The 12,159-nt window shown below is 44.1% G+C and overlaps 1 protein-coding gene and 1 pseudogene across 2 annotated transcripts; both read right to left on the bottom strand.

The window, feature by feature from the left end:
• Window positions 1-1,306: 1,306 nt before the first annotated feature.
• fam98a (family with sequence similarity 98 member A) lies at window positions 1,307-6,186 on the bottom strand. 2 transcript variants are annotated; one of them, XM_028423252.1, is made up of 8 exons: window positions 6,051-6,186; window positions 5,230-5,378; window positions 4,928-5,062; window positions 3,574-3,755; window positions 3,388-3,468; window positions 3,194-3,310; window positions 2,647-2,814; window positions 1,307-2,579 (listed from the first exon to the last, which is right to left on the bottom strand). In XM_028423252.1, the coding sequence occupies exons 1-8, from the start codon at window positions 6,086-6,088 to the stop codon at window positions 1,920-1,922; spliced, it is 1,530 nt and encodes a 509-aa protein (XP_028279053.1). In that variant the 5' UTR covers window positions 6,089-6,186; the 3' UTR covers window positions 1,307-1,919. The 2 variants fall into 2 exon arrangements, with proteins under 2 accessions (XP_028279053.1, XP_028279054.1); XM_028423253.1 differs by lacking the exon at window positions 5,230-5,378 and having other exon boundaries at window positions 6,051-6,178.
• A 1,991-nt stretch (window positions 6,187-8,177) lies between these two features.
• LOC114447537 (nuclear factor 7, ovary-like) lies at window positions 8,178-9,472 on the bottom strand (annotated as a pseudogene).
• Window positions 9,473-12,159: the final 2,687 nt, after the last annotated feature.

The raw sequence follows: 12,159 nt of genomic DNA, 5'->3' as shown, positions 1-12,159 counted from the left end.
GCCACAGGAAGGAAGGACCTCCTGTGGCGCTCAGTGGTGCATTTAGGAGGGATCAGTCTAGCACTGAACGTACTCCTGCACTTCAGCAGCACGTGGTGTAGAGGATGGAAGCTGTTCTCCAGGATCCCCTGCAGCTTAGACAGCATCCTTCTGTCTGACACTGCTGTCAGGGAGTCCAGCTCCACCCCCACCACATCCCCGGCCCTTCTGATCAGTTTATTGAGTCTGTTTGTGTCCGCTGCTTTCAGTCTGCTGCCCCAGCACACAACAGCAAACAAAATGGCACTGGCAACCACAGACTCATAAAAAATCCTCAGCATAGTCCGACAGATGTTAAAGGACCGGACCCTCCTCAGAAAATAGAGGCGGCTCTGGCCCTTCTTGTAGAGGGCTTCAGTATTTTTAGTCCAGTTAATTTTGTTCCAGCCATTGTAGAGTTGTTACATCTCCACTCGGTACACTGATAAGTGGTCAAATGTTTTTTCCTTCATATTAATTAGTTCTGGAATACTAATAGCGAACCCAGTATGTTCTTTTTTAACCTCTGATTCATCAGTGTATATGGGTGCAAATGACTGATGCAATGATCTCAGCCCCCCACCAACACCAGCCAATCTCTTTATCTTAATTTTCTCTTGCATATAAAAATCAATGTCAGGGGACAGGACATCAGGGGACAACCAGGGTCACTGAGCACTGTACTGTAGTTTTGTTCCCTTCTATTCACATTTCTTCTGCCATTTTATTTACTGCCCTGCTGTGGCAGTCTTTTCTTGCCTTTCCACTTTCCCGACACTGATGAAGTTATCCTCTGCAACAGAGGTAACTCTTGGTCTTCCTGTCCTCTGGTTGTTCTCATGAGAAAGAGTTTTATCAGAGCATTTATGGTTTTATTGGATCAAAATTCTCGAAATGTTCTGGGCTACCTGACCTGGACTGGGTTTTTGTCATAATATGGATTTGAACATTAGCTGAATGGGGCTATTCACTGTAGAAAACTGTGTTCCAACCCTACCTCTGCACAACACTGATGGTGTCAAACACATGAACAAATTCACAGATGAACTCATGACACAGCTGTTCATTTCAATCCATTCCAGGTGACCTCATGTAGCGGACAGCGCTGTCATCAAAACAAAAGGTGGATGCTTCAAAGACTCTAACATATAAAACATTCTGGTTTAGTATTCTTTAACTACAGCCTTCAGTTTTGAAAAACATGTGTCTTCTACACCTGCATCTGTCTTAACAGTGTAACATTTGATCGGTTGTGTGACTGACGATCAGAACGCTAAATGACAAAAACTGACAATAATCCATTTCAGCTTTATTGCTCATTCACGCATCCATGCAAACCTTTCAACATCCATATCTGTGTGCACACAGTCTTCTGTAAGCAGAACGAGATGGCATCTTTTAAATAACAAAGGAGATTCCAGTCAAATCTACTTAAACAAAACCAGGACTGGAACAATAAAGCTGCTTTCAAGTAACTTGATGAAACTAGAAGAATTTCAAGAATCCTACAAGTACTGTAATAAGGACGTGCACTTGAAATGTCAGATAGACAGTGGGTGCACCAACACTGAACTCTTCCGACCTTTTCCTGCTTTTCACAAAAATGTCCACTGTAAGGCTAATTCAGTATGAAGATGAGGTCAAAACAGCAGAGTCCGACTAATTAAATCATTTATAGCAGAACCTGGAAACCGTGTTAACAAGGCAAAGAAAGCAAATCAAGATGAAAACACAAAGAACTGAACCATTACTGCCTTGTGTGGTGAAGCAAAAACTCCAGAAATGTTTACAGTGATTGTATTTTAATCATGCTGACATTTTAATATGAGGTGATAAGGCGTTTATCTCTCATAAATGATACGTATTCAGTCAGGACTCTGCTGCAGTACCCCATGCTGTCTTCAACTAGTATAATGTCTGCCTTGATTAAAGCCAGCTTGGTTGTAGTGCTGCCCGCCATGTTGGAAGAACTGTTCAAACTGTCCTCCTTGGTTAAAATTCTGGCCTCCTCTCCCTCCCCAGCCTCCTCCTTGTCCTCCTCCTCCTCTGCCACCTCTTCCTCTACCCCCTCTGCCTCCTCGACCCCCACCTCTCTCCTGATGCCAGCCTCCATCTTGGTGATAATTGTCATGGTATCCACCACCACCACCTCCTCCTCCATAGTAGCCAGAGTCCTGAAAGCCTCCTTGGTTGCCTCCTCCTCCTCCTCCTCCGTAACCTCCTCTTCCTCCTCCACCCTGATGACCACCTGCATCATGGTAGTGGCCCTGGTTGTAACCGCCTCTTCCACCACCTCCATCTCCCCAGCCTCCCTGCACTTTACCCCCTCTGCCACCACCTCCTCTACCTCCCCTCTCTCCTTGTCCTCCTCTATCGTAGCTTCCACGGCCACCCTGGGAGTGGTGATCATATCCCCCCCTGCCACCTCCGTGTCCTCCACCATAGTGACCTCCTCCGCCTTGGGGAGCATCCTTACGAATCTGCCAGGAGGGCATCTCTGGAGGCGGCGGCTCGATTTCACAGGGTCGGCCTCCTCTGTCTGGGACTCGGCCCATCAGGACCTGAGGAAGGGACAATCATCTCAGATTTGATTTTTTATATAAAACTATGGTGACATCATCAACCCACCTTATTAATAGCACAAGCGGTTTTCTCTCTCATCTTGCCACTGCTTGTGCGGAGGATCTTGGAGAAGTCTTGTCGGGCAGCAAGAAGGTGGGCAACAGAGATTTTACTTTTAGTGCCGAGGGCAGAACGCAGAGGCGGGTAAACTTTGCCCAACTTTTCAGATCGTGTCTGTAGTAAGACACAGAACAATCTTAACCACTTTGAAACACATATCATCAAGTATCATACAACATAGCAACCATCAACAGTACAATAAAGAGGTGATTTAATTTAATAACAATCATTCCTACCTGCATTTTCACAGCCTGTATAAACCATTTTCCACTCTAATCTTCACATCAGCTGAACACTCACTGAGGTTTTGTCGTGTGACTGCTAGTCAGTCGGTCACTGCTTCCTAGTTGCACTAGGAGTGCAACTCTGCTTTCCATCTCATCCATCTGGGTCTGCTCTTTGCCTAATAGCCAACACTAACTAAACATAAAGTCTTCCTGTGTGTTTGTACTATCATGCATAAATGTTCAGAGTATTCTAAGCTGCCACGTACCTTTGCTCTGTCGGACCAACCAAATGACTGCACTGTCACGTCGAGACGTTTCAACAACATCTTCCTTCTCACTTCATACTCGTTGACTAGAGCTTGGTTTATAGCTTCAATTTTTTCCTGGTGGGCAAAAAACATCAGTGTCATGCAATGTTCCATGGTTGTCCTGTATTTCTTCATAATGCCTCAGTATTTACCATGTGCACAGGTCCAAGAGTCTTTATCAACAAAGGCTCTCCTACGTGATTTGGTGGCACTCGACCTATTGCTTCTTTCAGCTGGGAAAACAAGACGAAAGGCTATATGTGCAATATGTAGATAGTAGTAGCAGTTCTACATGAGCCACAATCAAAACAGACATCATCATCATTGGGCCAACTAACCTTCTTCTCAATGCCACTGAAGAATTGGAACATGGTGATGTTGGCTGGAGGCTTGGACATGCCCAGTGACATGCAGATGCCCTTCAGTTCCTGGAAGACGGGGGTGCCGGATTCCTGCGCTTTCCTCTGAGGCTTGTTAACCAGGATCATTCTGGATGCCTCCAGCTCAGAGACCAGAAAGGCTGACACAAAAAGAGAATTTGGTTAAAGTCTTACTGCTGTTACAGAATGCCTAGGTTTCAGGAGGAACACAGGTGTAAGTAATGATAATAGCAGTAAAGATAATGACTGAGCTGAATTTCTGCCTGATCATTGTATCAGCACAAAACTGTCAGCAGACTAGTTCAAGCCCTACCAGATGGATTACTGTCAGATTTCTGAAATGTTGTCATCATGAGTCATCATTCCTTCGGGGCTTCTAGATTAAACTGCAGTAGTCTTGTTTTTCTGGCTAAAATGTTTCGTAGTTAGAATCAGCTTTTAGAACTGTCACTGCTGGAGCTTTAATGAGTAAAATCAGTTTAACGAGCAGCTTCATGGCTGGCTGGTTAAGCCTGATTTGCTACAAACGAACAAAACTCACATGTAATTCAATCATCGGTTCTCATCTGTCAGATAAATGGTCATCTTCATGGAAATCCCTGTGCATCTTTTTTGAGCATTATCATGAAAATTCATATTTATGCACTTGGCAACTCAGTCATGTGACAAAGGTGTTCCAGCTGCTGCTACCCAAGAGCCAAAGCCAACACTGCCACCAAAGGCAATTCAATACCAAATAAATATCTGCCAAAGGTGTGGGAGCCTACCCTCCTAAACCTGTTGCACACAGATGCCTCTGCATATTTTCCTGTGTGTATAATATCCTGCTCTGTCTTTTCTAACTTTGGAATAGTGATTGTAATGAAATTACTTTTCTACATGTGATTTGGTCATCATGTGTAGTTTTGTCCAACTCACACCTAAACCAAGACAATAACTGAAAACAACCCATACAAGTGTGCAAAAAAATTGCTAGCTGCCTATACTGCCCTCTGGTGGTGACTACATGCCGCAACATGTGAAAGTGAAACCTGTGGTTATCACAAGCTTCTCCTGGATTTTGACATCTGATCTGAGTCATGGCTGGCTGACTTGTTGAAGGAAGCAATGCTGCTCTATGGGATCGATGCCAATAGTATTACAGAATGTCACTGCTACCTGCAGCCTTTGAAAGAACTAAAAGCAAGAGTCATTCTCTAGTGATCTGGGAGAGGAGCTTGTAACACCAGGTGAGTGTAGATGCAAGACAGAAATGTTGGTTCTGGTGTGATTCCACTCTATATGGGTTAAAATGAAAGTGATGTTATCTTACTGAGGAGCAGCAGACAGTCCGTCCTGTTGAGGAGTCTCTGGGTGACATCCCCGCTGGTTAGGACAGAGTACGGACAGGCCAGCTCTGACAGAAGACCGCTCATCTCCAACTGGAAGCCCTCGGCTTCACTCGGACCTGGGACAGGCAGAGGAACAAAAACACTTCACACACTGTTTTTACAGACAAAGTCCCAAGTTTAATGTATCTAAAGTTTGAAACACTTAAGCACATGGCATTAGAGATTCCCCTGTCTCTTTGGCAGGTGACATTTTAACTTAATAGTGATTTTTAAGTGCTCTTACAGTTAGTGGCATGGACATTTTCCTCTAGTTTGCAGTAGAGTCTAAGCTCTGAGACAAGCCAGGCACAGAGCTTAGTAAACTCGGGTGAAGCAGCTCCTCCACTCACAGCAGAGTCCAGAGTTCCATCCTCCAAAAGAGGGCCTTGATACCTACACACACACAAATACATATATAAATCCTTGTGTGTTTCTTAAACACTGCACTTGTTTCTTGACTCCCTTATCAATACTTTAGGGCAGTGATGATAAGCAAGTGTAAACTTGATTTGGTGAACACACCCAGACCGTTTTAAAAGAGTGCCAAACCACATTTTAAAATCTGGCTATTTAAGGAGGCCTTACTCATTGCCAAAATGCTTACAATAGAACACACAGCTGAGGAGGTGTAATGACTGGGAGAAGCTGCTACATATTTCACCATATAACGAAACATGACAACACTTCTCATTCCTTCCTTCATTCAAGTCCTTCTGTCTAAACCCTGGTGTTGAACTGGTTAACAGAAAGGAATGTTTCAGCTCCCTTATATGCATCATAACGGGAGTTGGTTCTGCTGACGCAGCGTGTTGCTTAACATGTAATATCAGTTTACATCTCAATATACACCGGTATGTATGTAGACATATGTCACGTAATTAAATAGAAATGTATAATCACACTGCTAGCTTACCGTTAGCCACAGCAGCATGTTAGCTGTCTAGCTAAAGTAGCTATATTGCATTACGCTTGCTAAAATAGAAAAGACGGAACGAGACCGGTCACTGGAAGGCGAGTTTTGCACATAATATTCATATAGTGACAAACATAAGTTCTTCAACTCACCCTAAATCTTCGAGAGAGACGAGAATGTCATTCTCCATCCCTATAATCTACAGTAATATTCTACAATCACGTCCTATGAACCAGAGAAGTCACATCGGCCACCTCAGCTGATACACGTTTGAAGGCTTCTTCTTCTACTTCTTTTATTTAGCATCGAATGTCAGGAGGAGCTTTACCGCCACCTGCTGGACTGAAGCGGGGGGGGGGGGGGGGGGGGGGGGGTGCATCAGGTCAAGGCAGTGCGAAGCAGGCTGAAAAATATGAATGACATAGAAATAATAATATAGAACTACTGGTGAGATTGCAGACTGTAAACCAACCTGGTCAAATGCATAAAGAATTACCTGCATTTCCTGAAGAAAATGCAAGTTTGGTTGCCACAGCAAGTTTGTTTTTACCAAAAAACAAACTCTGCTGTCACCATGGTAACAGCAGAAATGGTTTCTCTATCTTGTAATTTGTAGGAGGAGTAGCATTTTGCAGAAGACATGGAAATAATTAATATCTTTAATATTATAATATTTGCAATTATTATTGACGGTTTCCCCAAATGTCCTGAATGAGCTGAATCTTTTTGGATGCATGGCAACATCATGTAACATCAAGTAGCATCAGTCTGTCACCATGGTAACAGAAGAAGAGACCTCAAAAGTCCCCGGTCATTTGAATATTTGCAATTATTATTGACGGTTTGTCCTGAATGAGCTGAATCTTTTGATGTTTGAATGGTTTGAATCGGCCCATGCATTCTGAAGATATGCTGAGCCAACCGAAGACTGTTTAATTTAATATTATAATGTTTGCAGTTATTATTGACGGTTTCCACACATGTCCTGAATGAGCTGAATCTTTTGATGTTTGAATGGTTTGAATCGGCCCATGCATTCTGAAGATATGCTGAGCCAAAGAACGTACAGAAAAATAACAATAATAATAATAATTATTATTATTATTGTTATTATTATTATTCTATTATTTATATATTATTATATTAGTTTGGTTGCTGGGCAACCAAACTAATAAAGAACTAATGGGCTGAATCCAGTATTCCACAAAAAAGGGTTTCAAACATTCCAAAAAAGTACAACTGGTCCAATCTTCTGAATCTTTATTAATAACAGGTCAGAACATAGAACCAGAAGTAGTGATTCTGGGGATAGCAGGGATCACACAACTGAACTATTACTATGAAACCATACACTCTGGCAGTTCATAATAATTCAGAGATTTAATGTTTTACTCAGGCCATTAGTGCATTTGCATTTAAACCATCCATCTATCTGTACATTTCTGTCAACACTCAACAACACCTTAAGGTTTTTTTTTTATTTGGGCGCCAAACATTTTAGACTCAAAGATGGTTTTTGTTTGGTGGTAAAGATCAGTTTGACCTACAAAAACATGATCATGCTGATTATGACAAACCCCTAGTTCAGGTGCACAAACACTCCAGCACATGCAAGGTTGTGACTAACTGTATAATTTGAGAGCATGCATACAGTGGATAAAAATAAAATGGTATTCAGCATTGTGAATATCATTTCAACATTTCCTGCAAAAACATCAACAAAAACATCAGAGGATTATTGGGAAAGGAAAGACTGTCTCATCTATCAACTTTTATTTGAAATGAAACCATGTAACAACTGTGATGCACTGTTAACAACACATGTACACATAAATGATGGAAAAACATAATAGTAGAGAGTACATTCTTTCTCTGAAAATGCAAGGGAAGAACAAAGTAGCCTAAATAAGCAACTGAACATTTGCTAACTGAGCTAATAGGGCAGACCGAAAGCTGGAAGACTCTTGCAGATATAAATTATAATGGTAATATATGATGTGCAATTCCAGAAATTGTAATTTTTTGCTAGCACTCCACAGTTTTTTTGTTTTTGCACACAAGATTACACAAAAGCGAATTTCATGAACATACTTCATCAGAGCTGACATCACTTACAGTACATAAAGCCTGTTTACAAAGTGAGCTATGAACTAAAAACAAACAATATAAGAATCCTCTTCACTTCTGACTGCTCTTCTTCCTCTCACTGAGAGCTTCAGTGAGAATTATCGTCAGTGGTAGCTCATCCCAAGTATCAATGTATGGATACATCCTCTCAGTGAAAGTGTGTATGCGTATGTTAGTGTTAGAAGGATGGCTTTCCTCTGTTCCAGTCCAGATCCACCCTGATCCTCTGTCTGTAGTGTAAGATCAGTAACTGGAGCTTCTAGTACTCCTGCTAAATACTTACCGTGAAAAAACCCTATCCTCCACAATCCAGACTATGACCCCCTTCCTCTGGACAGATTCAGTGGACACATCCAGGATCCAGGATGCACTCTCCCCAACCTCGACATCCCAGCCATGAGACCCTGAGTTAAAAACTGTGGACCCCAACACAGACCAATGGTGGTCAAATCTCTCTGGATTATCAGGGAGCTGCTGTCTCTGTCCTTCTTTAACACTGATCACGTTAGATATAAGAAGTTTTGGATGAGGTGTTTGGGTCTAGAACCACAGGAGCATAACATGTCCATCATGTTTTTCCAGATGTTAAAAATCAGGTTGCCCAGGTGCTGGCCTCGTCTATGAGAGCTCCTAAGGGCAGCTGTGGGGTATCCAGCAGGGGGACACGCTGAACTCTTTTCACTGCTTCCTTGCAGTTGTGCAGAAATGAGATGTCTTCAGCTCTCATGGCTGCTCTCTGTGGCTCTGACTGTGTCTGCAACAGCTGCTAGTTCTCTGCTCAGAGCATTTATCTTTTCCTTCATCATCCAGCTCTTCTGCCCCTCCTCCTCTCTCAGTGCAGCTATCCTGGCCTTCTCCACCTTTGCTAGAAACCGGTGCAGCTTTGTAAACTGCTCTTTAATCTGCCTCTCTGTGTTTCTGCCCTGGACCTCAATGTGTTTTACCATCTCAACAAACTGCACTTTAACTCGTTCTAAAACCTTTAACTTGTCCTGTAGGGGCTTGAGAATTTGTTGCAGTTCCTTCCTTTGCTCTCGTGCAGCTTCATCGATGGGTCTGAATCTGTGGTTGATGTGGTTTTCTGAATCCCTGCATATGAGACACACTGCCTGTCGATGATCCAGACAGAACAGTTTGAGTTTCTCTGAGTGCAGGCTGCACAGAGCCTCTGAAGCTCCCTGCTCTCTCCTTCCTCAACACTCAGTTTAAAAGTGGTTTTTCCTTTGATGATCTTCATACACTTGTGCGTATGTCTCTCTCTCCACCACCTCCTCAGACAGTCTTTACTAGGCTCTCTAAAGATGTCATGAAAGACCGGACAGCAAAGATCCTCCTCTAATGTGGAAGCCATTTATTGAAGCTGAAATAAGAAAACACATTAAAACAAGTCAGTAAAAACTGATCAGTCTTACCTTCTGTCTTTTACAGACCAGAACACGTGTGAACAGTGTTCTTGGTCGAGTTCTTGTTTGTAATAACAGGGTGGAGTTCAGTTTCAGGTTCATTTATCTGTGAAATAGAAACTAAGGAGTGGATGATGTTGGTTATTTCAGTTTGTTCAAAATCCACTTGTGTCAAGTTATGGTGCTTCGACCACCAACCTCACACTGTGTTATTATCATCATCATCATTATTATGATTATTAGTACGGTATACCTCCTCTTGTGCTGTAATAACTGGGGTTGTCAATAAAGTTTTTTCTATTAACTTCCGCCTCAGTTCACAACTGATGAAGCTGCTTCAAGAAAACTCTACCAGTCCAGACGCCTTGCTTCAATCTTCTCTACGTATGATGACCTGGATGACTGAGAATCTTCATCATCATCTTCCCATTGTTCATTGTTTTGTTTTTGAAGAGACGTGTCATGTTGTAAATTTTACACAAATTTATCCGCAAGAGAAGAATGTATCTGTGAGAATAGTCATGCAGCGTGCCACATTCTCTTCTCTCCCCTTCTTCCTCTCCAGAGACAGCCACTCAACAGAAGATCCTCTCCCTGCTGCTGGAGATCAAAGATGAGCAGCAGAGGCTGTGGTGCTGAGGGACATTCAGGCCCGACTGCATGGTCAGGCGGACTACGATGAAGAGGAAGTGGAGGCTCTGGACATGGATCTCCCTCTGAAGTCCCTCAAGCAGCTGGACAAGATGGAAGCACAGCTGGAGGACCCCAGGACTCAGAAGAGAATTGTACTTAAAGGGTTTCAGTTTGAGTGCTATGCTGACTATGTGAATGCTCAGAGCCCGCTATTCTCTCATTCTAGGTATCTTTCCTGTCAAGAATGGGCGGGGCCACGTAGGACGATGTGGTGAGACATCTGATGCAGGCTGTACTTTCATTCGCTGTTGGGTCAGAGCTCAACTGGGTGGGCCGTGGACCGAAGAAAAGCTTCGGGAACACACGCCTCCAGGGGTGCTCTTCCGTAAGTGTGCATGCCTGCACCTCTAGATCTATAAGGCCATGATCACCCTTGAAAAAGAAGGCATGCTCCTCCAAATAGGTGGAATTGTTGGTTAATGGCTGAAAAACAGGACCCTGAATTGAGAGTTCACTGGTTAAAGTTGGACCGATGCTCCATCAGTTTATGGAGTTCAAATCTACTCTTTCAGTTGTCCTGTTCCACTCATCTCCCGATCGAAAAACGCACCAGGTGGTAGGCACTTCAAAGGTCCAGCTTGGTAAAAACCCGAGCTTCCTGCAGAGTCTCGAAAGCAGAGTTCATTAGCGGTAGAGAGTAGCGGTTCTTTATGGTTATTGCATTCAGTTTTTTGTAGTCTATGCAGGGTCGGAAAGTTTCATCTTTCTTTCCCACAAAGAAGAATGGACCTCCCACAGGTGAGGTGGAAGGCCGGAATTATACCGGAAGCCAAAGACTCAGAGATACAATTTTCCATTGCCTCTCACTCAGGCTTAGCTAAGCTATACAGCTGTGCTTTGGGTAAAGTAGCCCCTGGCAGGAGGTCGATGGCACAGTCATAAGGACGATGGGGAGGAAAGGAGAGAGCTCTGTCTTTGCTAAAGACTTGAGCTAGGTCATGATACTCGGGCGGGACTAAGGATAGGTCTGGTGAGGGCGGCGCCTAAGCAGGGCCAGAGGGGTCACTGGAAGGGGGTAGAGCTGAGCGCAGACAGGTGGCATGGCAGTGGTCCCCCCAGCCAATGAGCCAGCTGGTGGGCCAATCAATCACAGGGTTATGAAGGACAAACCAGGGGTGGCCAAGTACTACTGGATTATTGGGTGAGTTGAATACAAAAAATCTGGTTTGTTCGTGATGATTGCCAGAGATTATGAGGTGAACAGGAGCCGTACGAAACTGAACAGAGGAGACCACACGGCCATTGAGAGAAGTAACTGGCACAGAGTAATTGAGTGGTTAGATGGTGACGCCTACCTGCCTGGCCAGCTCATGATCAATGAGGTTTTGTTCTGAACCGGAATCCACTAGAGCTTTAACTGGGAGCGTGCCATTCTGAAAAACAATAGAAGCGTCTAGAGTACAGGAGTTAGTGAGAGATGAGCCCCCGCTCGCCAGGTTACCCACAGTTACCGACGAGCGAGGGCGTTTGGGTGAACCGGGCATTCTTTAATCACATAACCCCTCTGACCACAGTAAAGACACTCACCAGACCTCATCCGACGATCCCGTTCGGCCTGTGTGAGTCAATAGCTGCATGGGCTCTTCAGCCTGGGTAGCAGGCGGGGAATCACCTGTGGAAGATGGTAGAGAGGGGGTTAGCGAAGGGTTCCGGTTGTTCGCCTTTGCATGAGAACTGGAGGATTTATTCCTATCCCGAAGGCTGTTCTCGATCCTCGTTACTAGAGTTATTAGTTCAGCGAGTGTGGGGGGATAATCCACGGGAATAAGTTGGTCCTGCTATTCTCCAGAAAGCCCATTTAAAAAGGCGTCAAACAAAGCAGTAGGATTCCACCCACTGTTGGTAGCCAGAGCTCGGAACTCAATAGCGTAGTCCACCACGCTGCGTTTTCCTTGGGAGATGTTGAAGAGAGACCGGGCGGCCTCCCTCCCGGGCCGGGATCGTTGGAAGACCTGGGTGAAAGCCGTAACGCAGGCCTCGTAGGTATCGCAGCTGGGGGTAGCGTTGTCCACCTCCGCCGTAGCCCATGCTTTGGCTC

This window comes from Parambassis ranga, chromosome 15 (genome assembly GCF_900634625.1).
Source record: "Parambassis ranga chromosome 15, fParRan2.1, whole genome shotgun sequence".
In the NCBI taxonomy this organism is placed as follows: Eukaryota; Metazoa; Chordata; class Actinopteri; family Ambassidae; genus Parambassis; species Parambassis ranga.
Note: the sequence above shows the minus strand (reverse complement) of the source record. Positions and strands in the feature narration are given on the sequence as shown.

Bases quoted from the DNA above. Each gene is read 5' to 3' on its own strand.
- fam98a (XM_028423252.1), bottom strand. From the start codon at position 6,088: ATGGAGAATGACATTCTCGTCTCTCTCGAAGATTTAGG. The intron at 3,756-4,927 runs GTAAGATAACAT...TTTTTGTGTCAG, and splicing joins GGACTGTCTGCTGCTCCTCA to CCTTTCTGGTCTCTGAGCTG. The intron at 3,311-3,387 runs GTAAATACTGAG...TTTGCCCACCAG, and splicing joins CTCTTGGACCTGTGCACATG to GAAAAAATTGAAGCTATAAA.